The sequence below is a fragment of the Malurus melanocephalus genome, unplaced genomic scaffold, assembly GCF_030028575.1.
Source record: "Malurus melanocephalus ecotype Western Australia unplaced genomic scaffold, MMel_1.1 scaffold_59, whole genome shotgun sequence".
Taxonomy (NCBI): domain Eukaryota; kingdom Metazoa; phylum Chordata; class Aves; order Passeriformes; family Maluridae; genus Malurus; species Malurus melanocephalus.
This window is the reverse complement of record NW_026623291.1, coordinates 274,559-293,849: the sequence shown is the minus strand read 5'-3', so window position 1 is coordinate 293,849 and position 19,291 is coordinate 274,559. Positions and strand designations below refer to the sequence as shown.

General features: G+C 45.2%; 2 protein-coding genes across 3 annotated transcripts; one reads left to right on the top strand and one right to left on the bottom strand.

The window, feature by feature from the left end:
* Positions 1-1,106: 1,106 nt before the first annotated feature.
* On the top strand, positions 1,107-9,710 carry TTPAL (alpha tocopherol transfer protein like). Of its 2 annotated transcripts, none has more exons than XM_057365907.1 (5): positions 1,107-1,163; positions 2,288-2,740; positions 3,452-3,645; positions 5,410-5,520; positions 6,234-9,710. In XM_057365907.1, exons 2-5 carry the CDS (start codon positions 2,302-2,304, stop codon positions 6,507-6,509), a joined length of 1,020 nt encoding a protein of 339 aa, XP_057221890.1. In that variant the 5' UTR covers positions 1,107-1,163; positions 2,288-2,301; the 3' UTR covers positions 6,510-9,710. The 2 variants fall into 2 exon arrangements, with proteins under 2 accessions (XP_057221890.1, XP_057221891.1); XM_057365908.1 differs by lacking the exon at positions 1,107-1,163 and adding an exon at positions 1,211-1,408.
* A 754-nt stretch (positions 9,711-10,464) lies between these two features.
* On the bottom strand, positions 10,465-18,653 carry SERINC3 (serine incorporator 3). The gene is made up of 10 exons (XM_057365905.1): positions 18,565-18,653; positions 17,892-18,053; positions 17,242-17,435; positions 16,432-16,511; positions 15,590-15,727; positions 14,578-14,747; positions 13,747-13,837; positions 13,172-13,349; positions 12,152-12,379; positions 10,465-11,414 (listed from the first exon to the last, which is right to left on the bottom strand). The coding sequence occupies exons 1-10, from the start codon at positions 18,601-18,603 to the stop codon at positions 11,276-11,278; spliced, it is 1,419 nt and encodes a 472-aa protein (XP_057221888.1). The 5' UTR covers positions 18,604-18,653; the 3' UTR covers positions 10,465-11,275.
* Positions 18,654-19,291: the final 638 nt, after the last annotated feature.

Here is a 19,291-nt window from a genome sequence, read left to right as displayed (position 1 = left end):
ATATATATATATATGCATGTATGCATACACATAAAATATTATTTTTATATGAATGTATTTATATATAGTAATATGTGATTATATATTATAAATAGTATGTAATCCAGGTATTATATAGATTATATGCGTAAATATATGTGCTGCATATGTGTGAATATGTGCTGTATGTTATATCACTGCATACATTTCATAGCAACATTATATATGGTATATGCACATAATGTACATACATGCACATACAATATATACATAATAATAAAGGTATTTTATATGCAATATATTCTATATATAAAAAGGTTGAGGTTTTTCAGTTTTTTGTGATTGTTTCTTGGTTTAGATGGATTTTTGTTTTTGGTGGGTTTTTGTGTTTGTTTTTGGTCGTTTTTTTGTTGTTGTTATGGGGCTTTTGTGGATTTTTTTGGGGGGGGTTGGTTTTTGCTCGTAGTAATTGTTGGGGTTATTTTAATGTATGCATACGTAAAACTTCTGCCCTTGCGGCTTAGGGCTGGAGGCAGCGCTTGCCGTTGCCACTGACGGTGAGGTGGAGCTGAAGGACAGATGTGCCCCCCAGGCAGCAGCCCCGGGGCTCGCTCCGGCTGCAAGGGGACATTTCAGAGGTGCAGGAACCCCTTRTTTTGGGCGCAAGGCCGAAACACGGCGGCGCTGACCCCGCCAAGGGCCGCTCCCGAGGGCCGCGGGCCCCACTCCGGTTCCATCCCCACATCGCCCCGGGGCCATCCTCTACACCGCCCCGGTTCCATCCCCACATCGCCCCGGGGCCATCCTCTACACCGCCCCGGTTCCATCCCCACATCGCCCCGGGGCCATCCTCTACACCGTCTCGGAGCCGTCCCCACACCGCCCCGGCGCCGTCCCCACGGGGCCATGCCGACACCGCCCCGGGGCCATCCTCTACACCGCCCCGGTGCCAACCCGATGCCATCCCCACACCGCCCCGGCGCCCTCCCCACACCGCCCCGGGGCCATCCCGATGCCATCCCCACACCGCCCCGGTTCCCTCCCCACACCGCCCCGGGGCCATCCCGATGCCATCCCCACACCGCCCCGCTGCCATCGCGCAGGCGCACCGGGCCCGTCATTTCCGGGCGGCCGGGGCCGTTCCGGGGCGGCGGGGCCGGGACGCGGCTGCTCCGGGAGCTCCGGTACGGGGGCGCTGCGGGCCCGGGGGCTGAGGGAGCCGGTGCTGGGCTGGGCTGAGGGGCTGGGCGGGCTCTGGGTGGTGCCGCAGCCTCCTCGGCCCTGTGCGGGGGCAGACGCTGGGTGCTGCCCAGCCGGGCTGTRAGCGGGTGGAACGCGTCCCTGTGAGCGCTCCCGGGGCCGTGCCGRGCTGTCCGGGGAAGGTGAGGGGGGAGCGAGGCGCTGAGAGCTCTGCCGGTSCTGGAGGAAGGTGCGTACCTGGGATAAGTGTCCCTGTGGCAGGCGGTTCCGTGTGACAGCGAGGAGCGGTGTGATGTGCTGTGGGTGACTCTGAATGCGAGCAGCTCGGTGAAATAAAGCCATTTTCCCTGCCAGGTCCGGCTACAGGAATTATATTGTAATTTTGTATTTTTTTGCTCATGTTTGTCCACTTATGAGTGAATTTGGAAATTCAGTTCGGGTCAGAAATACTTGCATYACACTGAGAACTAAAAACTAGATTAAGCCAGCCTCAATACCCATACAGTGCTGGCATAAGAATCTGCAGTTTTCTTATGTGTTCGTACAGTCTGTGCACTGCAGTTATTTCTTATATTCCCAAGTACTGCTTTTCCTGAATTGCTCAAAACATTCACCTGGGCAGAGGTGCTGGTAAGTGCATGTGTTTGCCAGAGAAGTTAAGGAAAACTCCTGGGCTTAGCTGGGAGAGCTTCTCAGAAGAGACTGTAGTTTGAACAAAYGTGAGAATCCTGCCAAACTGCCATATTTGCTTTGCTTTAATTTCCARCTGGACATGGGAAATAAATGCTGAGGCAAATTAAATTCTGTGTTTTGCAATGAAGCTGTGTGATTTTGTATTTTTAATTCTATTTATTTGGTTAGGTTTCATTCAAGCCAGCTTTCTACCTGTCAGGCAGGATAATGAGATTAGAGAAACTTGCACTTTCTAATCCTGGTAGTACAATTAAAATGACAGAACTGTGTGTCTTGATTGTAGTGCTGGTTCTTGGAAAGGCAGTGTCTTTATTTAGGAAACAGAGGGATACAGAACATAATAAATAAGTAAATAATTGATGTGGTTGTGAGTCTGTGGGTTTGTTTATCACRTACAGCACTTGTTTTTTGACAGATTCCTGCTGCATTATGTCAGGAGACAGCGACTGCACCAGGACAAGTCCATCAGCGGGGTCTCCATCAGACAATGAGCTCCTGCCAGACCGGCCAAAGTAYGTTTGTTCCCTGTCCCCTGATCTCGTTACCAAAGCCCGGGAGGAGCTTCAGGAGAAGCCTGAATGGAGGCTCCGTGATGTGCAGGCCCTCCGGGATATGGTGTGCAAGGACTATCCCTCCCTGGGGACGTGCCTGGACGATGCTTTTTTGCTGAGGTTCCTCCGAGCCAGGAAGTTCGATTACGATCGAGCACTTCAGCTCCTGGTGAATTACCACACCTGCAGGAGGACCTGGCCAGAGGTGTTCAGTAACCTGAAGCCCTCTGCAATAAAGCCTGTCCTGGAGTCAGGCTTTGTCACTGTGCTGCCTCACCGGGACCCGCAGGGACGCCACGTCGTCTGCATCCGCCCAGGTACTCAGTCCTGAATGTCTCTGTTCCCCATCCTCGAGGTGTGTGTGGGCCAAGTGTTCTCTGCTCTCCTCTGAACACTGGTGACTTGCACAGAGTATGAGAGCTCTCTCAAATTTGAAAAGCCTGCTGGGGAAGGGATTTTGCTGGTCCTTTGCCAACGTTATTCCAGTCCCTTTGCTTCTGTCAGCAGTGAGTGCAGTCATGTCAAAATGAAAATGCAGTGAGGTGGGTCAGTGAAATATTAGGCAATTCAAGAGAAAGTAGTATGTAGTAGCTCAAGTTGAAACAGGGCTGCTGGCCTACTGTTAGAAGCTTGTAATTTGYTGTTGCAATAAGCAGAGAGAGGAGCCTATAGCTCTGACTCCTGTGTTGATAATCAGTCTCATGTGCTTTTGGTGWTGCCAGGCTTGCTGTAAATTTGTCTTCACTCATTCTCCTCTTTTCCATTTACCTGCCTTCTTTCTGAGCTGAAACTGCTTCTAATGAGCTGTGCTGGGTGGASAACAGGTTTCATAAACCATTGCCTTTGCTCCCTGAACTAAACATGAGTTGCCATTTACCTCTTGCTTAAGAAAGGGTGCTCTGACCTAGAACTGTGGCTATTAAAGACTAACTTTTAAGAGTCTAGGAAAACAGAAATCAGTTTTTTGGAATGTGTATTGTTAGCTTATCTTTACTCTCCRACTTACCATCCCTGTCTTGTAACCTYAGACAGATGGACACCCAGTAATTAYCCGATTACTGAGAACATTCGTGCCATATACTTAACCTTAGAAAAACTCATTCAGTCCGAAGAGACCCAGGTGAATGGAATTGTAATCCTGGCAGACTACAAAGGAGTCAGCTTATCTAAGGCGTCCCATTTTGGTCCTTTTGTAGCCAAAAAAGTGATTGGAATTCTTCAGGTAAGACCTGAACTGGTGGGAAAATAAGTTTGTGCATTGTAAATAACTGCTTCTGTGTGTAGACTTCTTGACTATGTCACCCCCCACAAACTTCATTATCTTGGCTTTCTTTCTTAGCAGAGTTAAACATGTCTCTGCCTAACCAGTTTCTCACACCCTTACCTCACTTGCCCCTTTTTTGCCTTTTGCATCCCTAAACTACATTTGCATTAGAAATGCATACTTTGAGTTGGAACAGACAGTCCTGTTAGGTAGTGGTAAGGAGGAAAGAGAGCAGAGAATTACAATTAGAGAGGAGACAGTGAGGAAATGGCCTAGTATTTAAATGGTTCCTGTCGGCTGAGATGGAGCCAACATGGGGTAAGTGCAGGTTCCAGTTCAAGYGCTGCTGCAAAAATTTTAAGAGGGTTTTTGAATGGGTGTGATTTGAGGGCAATTTCCATCCGTGCCCTGAAGGCAGAGGCTTCTTTAGCACAGGGGCACCAAAAGAGACACTAATAAAAGACATCTCTGCCTGGATGTCTGGAAGTGAAGGGGTGGAGAGGAAGGGTTTTAACACAGTGAAGTGGGACAAAATGGGAAGGGGAAAGGACTGAGGAGAAGCCTGGCCAAAGTGGCAGGAAGGTCTAATAATTTCACTTGATGTTGATACAGGCTGAAAGAGTGATAGGAGAAAACTTCTCTTGAATGGGTTCWTTCATTASTTTTGTTCTGGCCTGAGCTGGTTAYGTTCTTTGTTGTATCCATGGGGGGATCAGGAAAGACAGGGTGAATTAGGGAGAAGGGAGTGGTGACTTAAGGAATGCCTTTATCAGAACACACTCTTTTACATTATGATCTAAATGTGTCATTTAACTGTAAGCCCATATTTAATTTGTACAAATAGAGCCATGGGTGTCCTGCTGTTCCTGCTGAAAGCTATTGACAAAACAATAGCTGAACTTGGGGAAGGGCATAAAGGTATGGRTGGTATATAAATGTGTTGCATCAGCCTTGCTGAGCTGCAGCTCCTGTGAGATGAGCTAATTCATTGATGTTCCTATGGAGAAAAATACTTCAGCAGTGCCTGTTGTTTGCTTTTCACTCCAAGCATTGACTGCTTGATTTCTATATGTAGAGCTGGTTATAGGGGAAAGAAACTTCAAATGGCACTTGTGACCTTTATTGCTGATCATGAGCTTTTGCCTTTGAAAAATATTTCTGCAAATAAATTTCTCCAGCAGAAATCCCATAAYTAATTGTTGTTGTAAACTGTCCTGTATGGGAAACAGTGTGTCCTAGTGATATTAGATTCCTTCTTTACATAGGAACACATTTTAGAGTATCTTGGACACTAAATCTTGTTGCTGGACACACTGTTAGAAGCATCCTGCTCTGAATGTGRTGCACTCTTCAGGTGCTGCAGACATCACTTTGTGACTGCATCCTTATTAGGGCTGGGAACACCAAAGGACAGGGATTATCTAAATGTCTTTGTAAGGGGAGATCAACATCAACATTAGAAATGAGGATTTACTGACAGCAGTGTATTTGATGGAGGGTTTTCTGGTCCCTTCACTTTGTTTTTATGCTCATAGATCTCATCCTAGGTCTGCTCTCTATAAAGAATTGCATTTYTCTTCTTGTAGTGGTTTATGTTGGTAATTCAGGTTAAAGCTGGGGAGGCAGTGGGTTGTGCTGGCAGTCAGTCTCAGGAAATTTTAAAAAGAGAAAGATCGCAAATGTTTTTTAAACTGCATTATAAAAATCTTCTTTATCCTTTAGGATGGATTCCCCATTCGAATAAAGGCTGTTAACATAATAAATGAGCCTCGTATATTCAAAGGCATTTTTGCAATCATCAAGCCTTTTCTGAAGGAGAAGATCGCAAACAGGGTAAGGATTTATGTGATTTTAACATTAATGTTTTTAAGTTCGTTGCTTGGACACTCTAAATTTAAAAAAAAAAAAAAGAAAAGAAAAGTTATAATACTTGACAGCTAGAAAAATTTTGGTGTCATTTTACTTTCTCCTTTAATTTTTAAAAATATGCCTGTTGGGAAAATTCTCTGTAAGACAGAAACGCTGAGGAACTCATCACTGGCATAGTATTAATATGGAACTTTAGTACATTTGCCCTGTATCCGGGACATTAATTGCATCCCTGTGGTTCACTTATTTGGGCCAGTAACACTTTGTTTATGTGTGGTGAGGTGGTATCACAGGAGAACTGCTCCCCCTTCCTTGCTCTTTTCTCACAAGTGTCCTTGCCACAGAACTGTGGTTGCCAAGATGTTTTTTTTTCCACAAGGATAAGTACTTTAAATCCCATGAACTTGGGGACGAACTGAATTTGGAACCTCAGCCCAGGCCCATGTCCAGTCTCTCATTCTGGGATTTAATCTGCATTAGATGTGGATTCTCTCAAGACCTCTCTCACTGCTGTGTCTGACTGTACCTCCCCAGTTTTGTGCTGCCATGTGCCTGTAAACACATCACTCCAAAAATTTGTTCTTTAGCTCAAAACAAGCTTGTTAGCTGACTGTTCCAGCAATTTGCTGTGAAGTGTTTGATGTGCACTTCCAAAGCTCTTTTGCTTTCTTCTTCAGTTTTTTCTTCATGGCTGTGATCTGAATTCCCTTCACCAAAACATTCCTCCAGTGATCCTTCCTGAAGAGTACGGTGGTACTGCAGGGAAGCTGGACATCTCTGCCTGGAATGAGCTGYTGCTGGCCTCTGAAGAGGATTTCCTGCACGATTTCTCAGAGCTGGTGCTCCCGTGTGACAGCTCTCCCCACGACCTGCTAGTGAGTGGGGATGCTGATGAAAAGCAGTGTGATGATTCCCTTCGAGGGATGAAACCTCAGCTCTATTACTGTTACTAATAGTGGAGGGAAGTTTTCCAGCACAGTTAGGATCTGCTCTGATAGGTGATGTTGTGAACTCTGCCTTACTCCTAAACCTGCAGTTTAGGGACTGACTGCTGAGGCACTTTACACTGTAGAACCAAAGGAAGCTGGAGAGGGCACAATGGGGGCAGGGCAGAGTTCGGGGAGGGTAAAAGCAGAGAGCACAAGTTTTGTGTAGAAGACTTGAGGCTCATCAACCTCTGTGTGAATGATGCAAATTGTCCTATTCTTTCTCATGACAAAGGGAAACAAATATTGCAGATATGTAAGCTTGACAGTTTCTTGTCCCCACCCCACACAGGTGAAAAATGAGGATGATTTACGAGCTTTGTGATAATCTGGTCCCTTCCCCTTCTGCAAACACCAGTAACCCAAGACAAGAAAATGGCTTTTGAACCCTGGAAAATRCAATTCTCTAGTGAAGATTGCTTAAAACCATTAGTCTAATTTGGCTGGTCCTCTGTCACATGGTTCAGATTGTGAGTTGGCATTTCCGAAATAGTTCAGTGAATATTTGTCTCAATACAGAACAAAATTTACTCATGAATACCTATATGGAGATATTCTCTTAAACTTTCTCACAGTTGGCAGAAGTGTGACTGATGGATTAATGACCATAACATCTGTACCAAGGTTTAWACAGCAGGTGCAATCTTCACTGGCAGAAAACAGGAAGTTTTTCAGATAATRTACTAATGAACAACAGCTTCAAATAATGAGGTTCAGGACCAAACAAAAAAAGCTGTGTCAGCCACCTTCCCACAATTCTTTTCTGGTTGAGATAAGAAATTGGGTAAGTACCTCATACCCAGGATTTGTGAGGAGGTTTTGTAGCAGTTGGCATGTGATGTATAGAAGGCAATACTTCATGTAAGACAGCAAGGTGCTGCTTTAGCTTGTTACTTTGAGCTGAATTTGAGTTTTAAGTTTGTGAAACCAAATGCAGAYAGGCTTTTTAAAAGCACATTCTTAAATTTCCTGATATTGTAGCATTTTGTTCACTGTGCTTGTCAGCTCTTTTGTGAAATGTTACAACTTGGTTTTCAACTTTGCTGACCTCTTTTGTCTTTGGTTGTCATGTTCTTGTATGAAGTTAGACTTGAATCATCTCTCTGATATTTACTCATAACTTGTATGCCTGTGCTTCTAGGTCTTTGTCTAGAGACAGAACTAACACTGATGTCAAACCAGGGTAAGATACCCGTGTCTGAATAAGCTGTTCCCACTCCCCAAGTTCATTTTGTTTAATGGTCTTGAATTAGAATTTAACTCTCAGCACACTCTTTGCACACGTTTTTCTGCACTRTAATGGTGTGGAGATGGAAAACCTCACTAGGACGAGGGAAGCACAGTTTGTTACTTCAAGGTGAAATAATTCACTATTTGGTGGAAAAGAACATCCCTTCTGATTGGGAACTTATTACTAGAGCACTTTCTCTGGATGAAATCTTGATTTAGTGCCAAATGTGATTATAGGCACCAGTTACGTTTCTGTAAATACAAAATTAAATCATCTTGAGGATCTCAGACATTCATTTTTCAAAGTGCCAAACTCTGTTTTGAATGTCTTTCTTCCTCTCAGTCCCCTTGCAGCATGACTGCACTGCCAAAARGAGACTCCTCTACTGCTGTAATGATTTCCTGACCTGGCAGCAGCCCTCATCCTGGAACTAAGGGGTGGYAAATGCCATACCTGTCATCCTGACATTATAAATAAGACTGGGTTCTGAAAAGGGGTAAAACCATGAAGCTTTCTTTTTTTGGATGGCAGTTCAGAATTTGTAGGAGCAGAAAACTCATCACATGAACAGTTGTAGATGAAAGGTGGGAAGAGATTAATTTTTCTCAGTGAAAGCATCTCRTTTTTCTAACCTTTAGAAGTCAATTGTAACTCCTCTTTGATAGCTATTAGCTTTAGTGCAGGGAAAAAAAACAAAACTACCATTTTCATTCACTTAAAATAAGGGAAAAGAGTACTGCTAGGCAGTTACTCCTTTGTGACCAGAATGTTCTGTGTGTTTTGGAGAAATTAATTCAGTTTTTTGCTACCTAGCAAGCCACTAGCACACAGCACCAGGGCTTGGACAGATAAGTGGCTGCCCACACTGCTGAACTGCTAAAACAGAGACAGTGGTACCTCTGTTGTTTTAGTGCCTCTTCAATTCCAGTCACAATGTACAGCTAAAATAAATAGAACAGACCATCTTACCTAGAGATGAAGGCCTGACTGATAGTTTTTCTTTTATTGTGCTGCGGGGTTGGAAGAAGGGATGTATTGACTGTAGGAACAGCTACTGTCATCCTCTTATGTAACTACTAGAGAGGAAGATTGGATTTCAAAATTCAATTTAGTGCCCTTCAAAAAGAAATRAAATCTAGTGGTGTTCAGCAGAAGGCTGAGGAACCTCTACAAAACTCACCCTTTTTCAGGCTTTTATATTCTCTTGCATGCCTTAAATAGTAGGCAGACTAGATCCACCTAAGCCTCTTCTTTCCTCTGCTCACTAAGAATAAAGAATATGATTTAAACATAATAAATAAGGCTGTATGATTGTGCTGGGTTTGGCTGGGGTACATTTCTTTCACAGGAGTCAGAGCAGCCATGRTGCTGGCTGGGGTTAAACCACAMTTGCCAATGCTGAAAAGTGCCCGTCTTGTGCCTCCAGAACTTGATTTTCTTAAAGCTGGCAGCTGATGTCAGGACGCTGAATTAAGCCAGGCTTACCTTTATCAGCCATCTGTTGTTCCTAATTTGCTGGTTTTTGGCTTTAGAACTCAGCCAAGAGCCGTAGCTTCACTGAGCTGTCTTCAACCCTGGCATATCTCTAACCAGTGCTTGGCACACACAGAAGGCACAGCTCTGGCTTATGTGTGCCTGGCTACAGAGCTGAGAATGTTCTTTGAGCTTTAGCACTTTGTAGCAAAGAAATCARTTTGTTCTCARAATTTCTCRTGTCAGCATTTGGAAAAYAAACATTTGTGTCAAGTGTAGCATCTCCTTATCTGCAGGTTGAGAGCTAGGAAAGGCTTACAAGATGGGGCTGATKTTTTTGCTTGGGGCTTGTTTGGGTTTTTTTTTTTTACAGTACAAGAACCACTTTGTTCCTTCTTCCCACTTGAAATAACTTTGTTTTCCAAGGTTAGAGATGCCTTTCCCAGTACAGAAGCCATCCCTGCCACATCTACTACATAATAGGGAAGGACTTGGACTGCATTGGCATTAGGTGGCACAAAAGGTAGCTGCAAAGTGTACATAAAAGTACTTGAATTGAAWTTATACTCTTGTAAATGGGTGTTATGAGCCCTGAGATATTTTCAGGAACTGGCTGAAGTATTGTTTTTGTTAAATCTCATTTTGGCATGAGTTAATCATTGTGTTATTCAAGTATTCATTTTGCCTTCTGTTCTATGTGGGCCTAGAWGTGTTGGGTGGTTAAGTGTACATCTTATTTTGACAAAATTTATTTTTATATTACATTTTATAAAATGAAGTCGTCAAAAATGTGTAATTTTATGATGCATGACTGGGTGATTAAACACATTGTAACAGCTGCTACTTTGATATTTCCTATACATCTGCCTTTTGTCATGTTGGGATATTTTACTRTAGAAGTCAATAACAACACACAAGTTCCACACTGAACACACAGTTGCTTCTCAAGATAATCTCCACAGCAATGAATTAGCAAAAGGTGTTCTACTGGAGAAGCAAAGCTTACTTGAACAACTGAGAAATGTCAAGGAACAGAAATTAAAATTCAGAGACTCACAGGGAAGGTGCTGTTTGTTTCAAAAGAAACACATAATTTAATATTTACTGCTTGGAGAAGACCCAGTCACATCCAACTGGACACTACAGCAGTTGATCCTTGTGTGTGCTATTTGCCACTGGAGAAATAACTGCTGTTTCTTACACTTCAACAGAACTGGGCCAGTTTCAGTAGTTAGTCTGCTTTATTCAAATGAGTTTACAGTGCAAATGCCTTAGAGCCAATAATAATAARAAAAATTCCATGTATGTTATTTTTATTAAGCATACTGGACAAGTGAAAATCAATCAAGAAGCTCTATTTTTCCAACATAATCATAAAGTTGATTAAACTACTCATACACTTACCACTCTATTTGGCAAACATCCTAAAAAAAGAAGTTACCATAGAAATTGCCCCTTAAAAAGGGCAGGTTTGTCTTAAAAACAATTAAGAGTTAACCAGTTTTTCAACTTCAAAGTTCTGTTCTTTAGGTGAGGAATAAGGGTGCTTTTTTCCCACAACGAAGAAAATTAAGTAATTTAAATAAACTTTTTCTTTAAATAAATTTTTGCAGTGGAATGTAGAAATCAAGCAGCATGGCTTACACTTCCAGAAACTGAAGCATTAGCATAGTAGTGCATTATGCTGATTATAATTGTTCTTTAAAATATATTACTTCGTATTTAACTAAATGTTATTTCTATTCAGTAGAAGGTTGTGGSTATTGGACAGAACAGATAATTTCTTTTGTGCTTTGGCAGCACAGCTGTAGTGAATTTTAAAAATGCAGTAATAAGATAACCCTGATACAGTTAAAATAGAAAGATAACTGGTAATTTTGATGCTGCATCAAGCATTATGCAATATATAACTTTCTATCCAACTGCATTTTAATACCAACGTAAGAAATAGTAACTAAAGCAATAAATGAACATTTTGGCTTTTAGCAACGAGTTCCCCACTTTTGTAAGCTCAGACASGTGCAGGAACTTAACTGAAGTCTCTATTAGTAAGGACAAGAGGAGCCACCAAGGTCCAAAGATAGAGAAGCAGACAAACCCAGCTGGAGGTCATCTTCACCCACACGGCTGGCCACTTACTWGTCATGGTTTTGAAATCTGCATCAGGGCTAAAAAGTAAAGAAGTCCATTAGTAGGCACAGAAAGCACCTCCCACTGTTTCTTGGTACCTCCCATATCAATCTGAAGTGAGGACACTCCTGAGACACTCCAATGAGAGACCCTTGGAGAACACAGTGAGACAACTACATCAGYAATTTCCTGTGGCTGCTTCACAGGCTGTTTTTCTTGGGACCCAATTTCCAAGCCTGCTTGCCCATGCTGATGTGCTGCTCTTCAAGGAATTATTTGCATGAGCTGTGCAATAGACTCCTGGCTGATCTCAAAGTGCATTTGCTGATTTATAAAATGTCCYGGGAGCAGTGGTTCTGAGCTGCAGCAGCACAGGGTATGTCCAAGTGATTCTGAGATGTAGGAAATCACAACTCTGAGAAGCAGCACATAGTGCTGTCCCTGCACATCTTTCCCATGATGAAGAGCCAGTAACTGCAGGCTGGCCTCTAACAAACTACAGGAGGCCACCTAAAACCAATTTCCCATGTATCCTTYCTGCTACTTGTCCAGCTGAAGGACAGCAGCCACACTTTCTGCCCCTGCAGTTCTGAAGCAGTGCCCTGGAGCCACAGCTGCTGACTGTACTGCCTTTTTATATCTTAACTCAGTAGCACTAAGGCACAACTCTAATGCAACTGGCACAGGGACAGAATTTTCACCAGCTGGGCAGGAGTGTCCTATGCACATGGAAACACTGGCACATATAAGCCATCACTTCCCCCCTGGCTCTTACCTGTACCAGTTTGTGAGTGTCATCATGATGTACAGAGAGGCAAGGAAGAGCATGAAGTGGAAGAAGGTGTAGCTGTACTGAACCCCATCCTTCTCATTGTCTGTGACACGGCGCACTTCTCCCTCCTCAGCAGCCCCACTGCCTGTGCCCACTGTCTCCTCCAGCATGGCAGTGTCACTGCCAGACAGTGTCAGCTTGTTCACCTGGCTGTTGCTCGAAGAGCGGATGCTGCAGTGTAACCCAGAGAGAGATGTGGTTAAAAACTCCTTTTACAGTCAGCTGTGTTTGCTAATAAAGCAGGCAATGGACCACAATCAATGTCTGTGACTAGCAAATAGTATTTTTTRAAATCCAGTTGGGAACATAAGGAAATTCCTCAAGCTGTTTTCATCCGAGCTTTTAATTAAGCTAATTAAACAGCATTCCAAGCCCCATATCATAGAAAGGAGTGCTTTGGAAGGGACCCTAAAGATTATCTCCTTCCAACCCACATGCCATGKGTAGGGACACATTCCACTAAATCAGGTTGCTCAGAGCTCCATCCAGCCTGGCCTTGAATACATCCAGGGATGGAGCATCCACTTCTCTGGACAACCATTCCAGTGCYTCACCACCCTCACAGTAAAGAATTTTTAGTGTCTAATCCAAATCTACTCTTTCAGTTTTAATCCATGCCCTCATAAAAAGTCTCTCTCCATGTTCCTTGTAGGCTCCCTTCAAGCACTGGAAAGGCACAATTGGGTCACCCCAAAGCCTTCTTTTCTCCAGGCTGAACAAACCCAATTCTCTCAGCCTTTCCTCACAGGAGAGGTGCTCCATCCCTCTAATCATCTTGTAATACATTCTGTTATTGGGATTGGGCATATAAATCTTATCCTCATCCACAAAGCAGAGCACAGGTTTCTGAGACGGCAGCTGGATGTGAAGAAATGCAGGTACATTTTGCACCAGACCCAGACTTAAACAAAAGAGGCAGAAAAATTCCAATCCTTYATCACTGGATAGTAGTGCAGACCTTACCTGGAATACAAGAGGCAAAGGACAAAGATAACCAGTCCAACAACACTCTGGGCATCCCACCACTGCAGGGACTTGGGTGGAGCGGGAGTGGCCGGTGGGACAGTGACATTGGCTGGAACAGCTGTGGGTGCAGCTATCTGGGTGATGATGTTCAGCAAACTTGGGTTRCAGTTCCTTTCTGAAAGGGATTTCAAGGCAGATTAGAGAGATGAGCTTTGCCAGCATTTAGCTAAGAAAAGATGACAGGTAAGCTTGCAACTTTTCATTTCCTTTAACTGCTGATCTCTCCGGTTCTCCAGAGACAGAAATTGCCTGCAATATTTTTCCTGTCTGTGAGCTAGACAAGGRTATAATAAATAAATAACATCAGAATGCCCTGACACTGTTTCTTTTCTCCCCTCTTACCCCAGTTTAGTTCTGCAAAGAGGCAGTTTGATGGTTTCAGTCAAGTCAGCTTTTCAGCATCACTGGATTTTATCTGGACAGATCAGCAATTCCCACAAAGTGATCTGTAATAACCATCAGCAGCTTCTGCTTGCACACCAAAATATGACTCAAGACAGCATGTTGCTTACCAGGCTCATTGGACATGGCTGCCCAAGTGAGGTACATGGTGTAGAGTGTGATGACAGAGGACTGGAGGAGGCCAGAGCGRGGCTGATGTTCCTGTCCCAAAGCAGAAGAGCAAGCCAAAGTCAAAAGGACAAGTTTTATCTAGAGCTGGACAGTTTTACCCTACTGTCAACAATTCACCAATTGCTAGCATGCAAAACTTTGCTGTAGAACTGCACGAGGCTTAGTTCTATGTTCAAAAGACTGAAAGAAACTCCTGAGAGTAATACAATTTATGCAACTCAAACATGGAAGGAATATGCAAACCAATCCAGCTTTTCTGTGCCCAAGACTCAGTTATGGATTTTTACTGAGTTAATCTCAACCTTTTTAAACAATTTTGTTGATGTGATTCTAGCATGTGATTTGAGCAACACCACAAGTAACATGCAACTTTGCTCTTATATTTAATCAGTTTGCCCATAATTTCAAAGCCACAGTATTAAGCAAACAAATCTCCAGCTATTTTGCTACTCTGTAACAGATTTCTCTGTTCTGCCAGGACCTTCACCACCAAAACCATGCCAGCAGTCCTCCACACAGAAACAAAGCCCAAAACCATGCCAGCAGTCCTCCACACAGAAACAAAGCCCAAAACCATGTTTGCCTCTCTCCAGAAAATATGGCACTAGGTAGTGCAATAGTTTTAGAGCAAGATTTTTTTTTTTAAGTTCCTAACTAGCGTAGCTATGATTGCCAAATTTTAAAGTTCTTATGTCTGACTGAGTTGATACTACACCCTTCTTACTTCCCTGCTTTGTATGTCAGAAGAAAAYAGCAGAGAAAAATAATACCTGGACTTTTGGAAGGATAGAAACAATGGAGACAGCAATGCACAGGATCATGTTAAAGCTAATGAAGAACTTGTTCTCAGTGCAGTCATCAGGCTTCGTGTAGAAAATGTAGAAGAGAACAACAAAAACCAGGGACAAGGCATAGAACAAGCTTGTACAGGACAACAGAGCTGGAGGAAAAAAAAAAACGTTTTACATTACATATATATTTTTAATAGTACATCTTAACTAGCTTAAGGTCCAGCTAACACTGCARCAAGACAGCCCCTCTTCCTCACTTAGCAGTCTGGGTCAGAACACCAGACTAGCAGAACGCATTTTTATTAGGTATGGCTAAATTTCTCCTTGGGCTCACWAAGCAGTGTAGCTCAGAGGAAAGCCAGTGCTGCCATCAGGGGAACAGGATTTGCCTTTCAGCAGCAGTTTAATTAGCTGAACTGATATTAAGCCACAGTGTCATAATGAGAGAGTGCTTTCTGCACGCTTCTCACGGGCATTTATCAGCCCTGAATTCCTGCGCTTGAGGTCACCCATTTTTGTTTGCACCCTGTTCTTTGTAAGAAGCTACAAAATGCTGTTGCAGCATTCTTAGCTATGAGCTAAGAACCACAACAACAATTAGCACTTTGTAATTAGTGGCCAGCTGGGGAGCAGGCACCAAGGCACATTCACTGCAGCCACTGCCACAACCGAGCTCCTGGGGACACAGCAAGGGAGGTGCAGAGCAAAGCTCAGAGTTGAAGAGAACCAGGCTCCAAGCACTGCACTTGTGCTGCAAACCAGRCAAGTGTGGTTTATTAGGACTGTCAGATGTGCTACTCAGAAGTCTAAAATGTTTTGCATTTTACTGAACAAGGAGTAAGAAACACTGCTGCTATTAATTTCAGGTGTTTACAGCAGTGACTCAAGGAYACYRTGGARTTTAATTCTAGGTATGTCTGCAAAYCAGTCAATGWTATTCTGCAGGGTACTGCMYAGTACAAACAAACCATTTACACATTAAGATTCCTACCTGCATACCAACATTTAGAATTCCCCTCTTCCATTTTCTCAACCCAGCTCTCATTCCAAGARTGAGCAAAATCCACAAGTAGAACCAACTGGATGAGAATGAAGCAGAAGGCTCCAGAGACACCAATCCAAAACCAAGCTAGAAAAAGGAGAAAAAAAAAAAAAAAGTTAGCTTTCATCTTGTGCATGATACCCCAGTTTAAAGACAAAAGAGCTCCTAATTATACTGGAGACAAATAATGAAAAATCTGAAACTGCATTTTGAAATGCAGATGCTAACTAACAGATGCTGTTAGTCACTTTGGCCTCAATCTTGCAAGTGCATGGGAGTTCCAGCTATTCAGGGATGCAGCCAATGCTGGTCAAGCTGAGCATGGGAATGTTTAGCCCAACATGTTTWCACAATGAAGGCACCATCTAACACATGGCATCTTTGTGTACTAAGTGCCATCATGCCACATTTCTTTGATGGTAAACAACACTTTTAAGTTCCTATGATGTGGCCAGACAGTAGAAGTTTCCCATACAGATTTTTCAGAGACTCYAGGGAAGTATTTAGCACTTGTCAGTGTCCTGACTCATGTCTAGTGTCAGAGGACTCAGCTCAGTAGTGACTGTCTCATGAAGCAAAAAATTATTAATAAACAAAACCAATGCAGTTGAAAAGCGATTTCTTATTGCCACAACTTCAGCTGATCACCAAAATACTGGACAAACCAAGGTACTCCAAAGAGGATGAGCAGAAACTGCATCTTCTACAAGAGAACTTTCGCTATTGCCGAGTAAATCTGTGAAAAGGTTTGAGTTTAATCGTCAGAATCCGATGATGAATCTTAACTGTACCTCTTGTGAAAGGCCCTTCAGGGATATAAAATGCTCCAACCATGATAGCCACAATGGCAGCTATTTTGAAGAACCAGAACCTTTAAAAGAAGATAGAAGTCATAAATATTGGTCTTACTCTGCACCCAGCCAGTTCACACACAGCAGTCATGTGCTRCATGATCTGTAAGCAGCTTGGTCCTGCTCCAGGCAGGGCTTTGGATCATATGATCCTGTTGACCAGAGAGGTTGAGGGCTTCCCATCCCTGGAACTGTTCAGGGTTGGATGGGGCTCTGAGCAACMTGGTCTRGTGGAAGGTGTCCCTGCCCATGGCAAAGGGTAGGAAGTGAATGATCTTTAAGGTCCCTTCCCACTCAAACCATTCTATGATCTTGGGATTCTATGCTCTCCAAAGTCCCTTTCCAATTAAATGACTCTATGATGATTCAGTCATCCAGCCCAGAACTAACCCAGTTAAATCAGGGAATTGGAAATCAGAAACCAGTTTCTGCTGGCTGAGTCAGATGGGCCTAGAGAATGACCCAATGAGGGCCAGAGGCAGCACAGTGATGGAGATATAAACTAGCTGCAATATGACATCTCTGTGGAAATGCCCTTCTGGTTACCCCACCTCAGAGTGGCACCCTCCACCAGGACACTGAAYACCTTACATAAATAGGAAGCTTTTTAAGAGACTAAAGTGCTACTCTGTAATCAGTCCAAAACAAACCYGAGGTTGTCCGTATGCATGAACGAATTTCCACCGTGTTCAGCAGAGAAACTGGAGGGAGGAAACAAGCTGCAAAGCCAGCCAGCTGGCTCACACATACCCATTGTGTATCGAGGCTCTCGGGTCATTACTTGTTTTCACTTCTATCATGAGCAGRGAGAGGAGGAAGAAGAACACAGCCATGGCAAAGCTGACACGRTAGACAGCTCTGTATCCCACAAACACATCACAGCTGACAAACCCATCCAAGTGTGGGATCCGAGTGTGAAGCCCCTCGTCACAAAATCCAGGTATCTGGTAAAGACACATTTAGTTGTGAATTTATRTTTGCATTCATGATTACATTCTTTAAGTCCTGTAACAGCCAAGGCTTTTAGTCAACAATCTTCTGGGAAATCAGAGAACAAAAGACCTTGTGCTCTGACCTTACTATCATCTGTCTTTCCCCATGTCAACACTTTYCACCCAGGAAGATTAAGATGCCACAGCAGCAGGCCTCTGATAACAATTGACCATSTCCAGGTCAGGCCAGATTTGAGACCAACCAGGCATGTACTAAAAAAGGAACATTCACTGAATTTGCTGTTTCAGCCAGAAGCCATTCAGTACACACAACCTCTCGACTCRGGAACAAGGACACTTGGGTGTTTGTGTCTCACACATAATCCATTCCAAGCAAAGAAMATCAATAGTCACTGGCACGAGTAATGGCTTTCAAAACAGTCAGAAAGAGGYTTTTCCCCTTCATACCTTTTTCAGCTGCTCTTCCATKCCTGGTGCCAGCATAATGCAGGCAAGCACAGTGCTGAGAAGGAGGAGGAAGGCATAGATAAGACGTGTCACTGTCGAATTCTTGCTGTTGGGGCAACATCGGCACAGTAAACACGAGGCACCGCTGCAGAGACAGGGAATCTGAAGGACAGAAACAGAAATAGTAAGGGCATTCCCCTCGCAGCTGACACCTGGGCGTTAAGCGGCACCGAGAGGAAAACCCTAACTCCATTTAGAGGCACTCCACTCCCGGACCGCACAGATAAACCGCTAATCGGCGTTTCTGACTGACAACGTGTTTGCGAACACCCCGCGATAACCGGGTTTATCGGCCTGGGCTGCCCCTGGGGCCTCGCCAGGGTGGGCGGGCCCCGTCCGCCAGCGACCCGCTCCGGCCAGGCGGGCCCCGCGCCCCCGGGAAGGGCAGGGATGGCTCCAGCCGGGCACCGCTTTGCTCCGAGGGGCTGGAGCCGCCCCGGCTTCGGCGGGACCGGGACTGAGCCCGCGGGGATTCAGAGTGGTCACCCGGTGCGGCCTCGACCGGGACCCCCGCGGAGGCACCGCTCCGGGCCGGGCCCGCTCCCCGGGATGGAAGTGGAGGTTTAGGGTGTGAAAGGACAGGTTTGGGGCGGGAGGAGAGCCTCGCACTCACCCAGCTGGCCAGCGAGCAGACCCCCAGCACGGCCCCCATGGCGCCGCCACCGCCGCCCTCTGCCGCTTCCGGCTTCCGCCCACACCCAGCGGCCTCAGGGGGCGGAACCTACCGAATCACCGCCGCCGCTCATTGGCTGCTGCGCCGCTCGGAGGCGGCCGCCCGCCAATCAGAAGGCGTGATGGAACCACGCGCCAGGGGGAGGAGCGGGAGGACAAGAGACGGGAGGGGCGGGGCGATGTTGTTTATCAACACCGCTTCCGCCTGCCCCGAAGGGACGGGGATATTGATTGGTCCAAATGTCAGCGTGTGGGCGGTGCCTAGCATTTGGCAGCCAATGGGTGAGGCCGTTCCATCGCTGCTTGCGGCCGCTGCGGGCGCTGGGCCGTGCCTTGGCGCGCAGCCGTTGCCATGGCAGCAGCGCGGGCGGCGGTCACCGGGGTGGCACCGAGATGGCACCGGGGTGGGACCGGCGTGGCACCAGGGTGACACCGGGGTGGCACCGGATCCCCCCCGCCCCGCACGGCTTTGTGACAGAGCACACTGCGTTTCCTCGCCCTTAGGCAGCAGCAGCCCTCAGGGCGCCTCGGCGCGGCCCGTGCCCCGGGTAACGCTGACCCGGCGCGGTGACAGCCGTCACGGCCCTGTGAGTTACACCCGCGTCACCGCTGACCTCACCGGCGCCACTGCCACAACCGGCATGCCGGACCAAGCGAGCGGGCAGTTT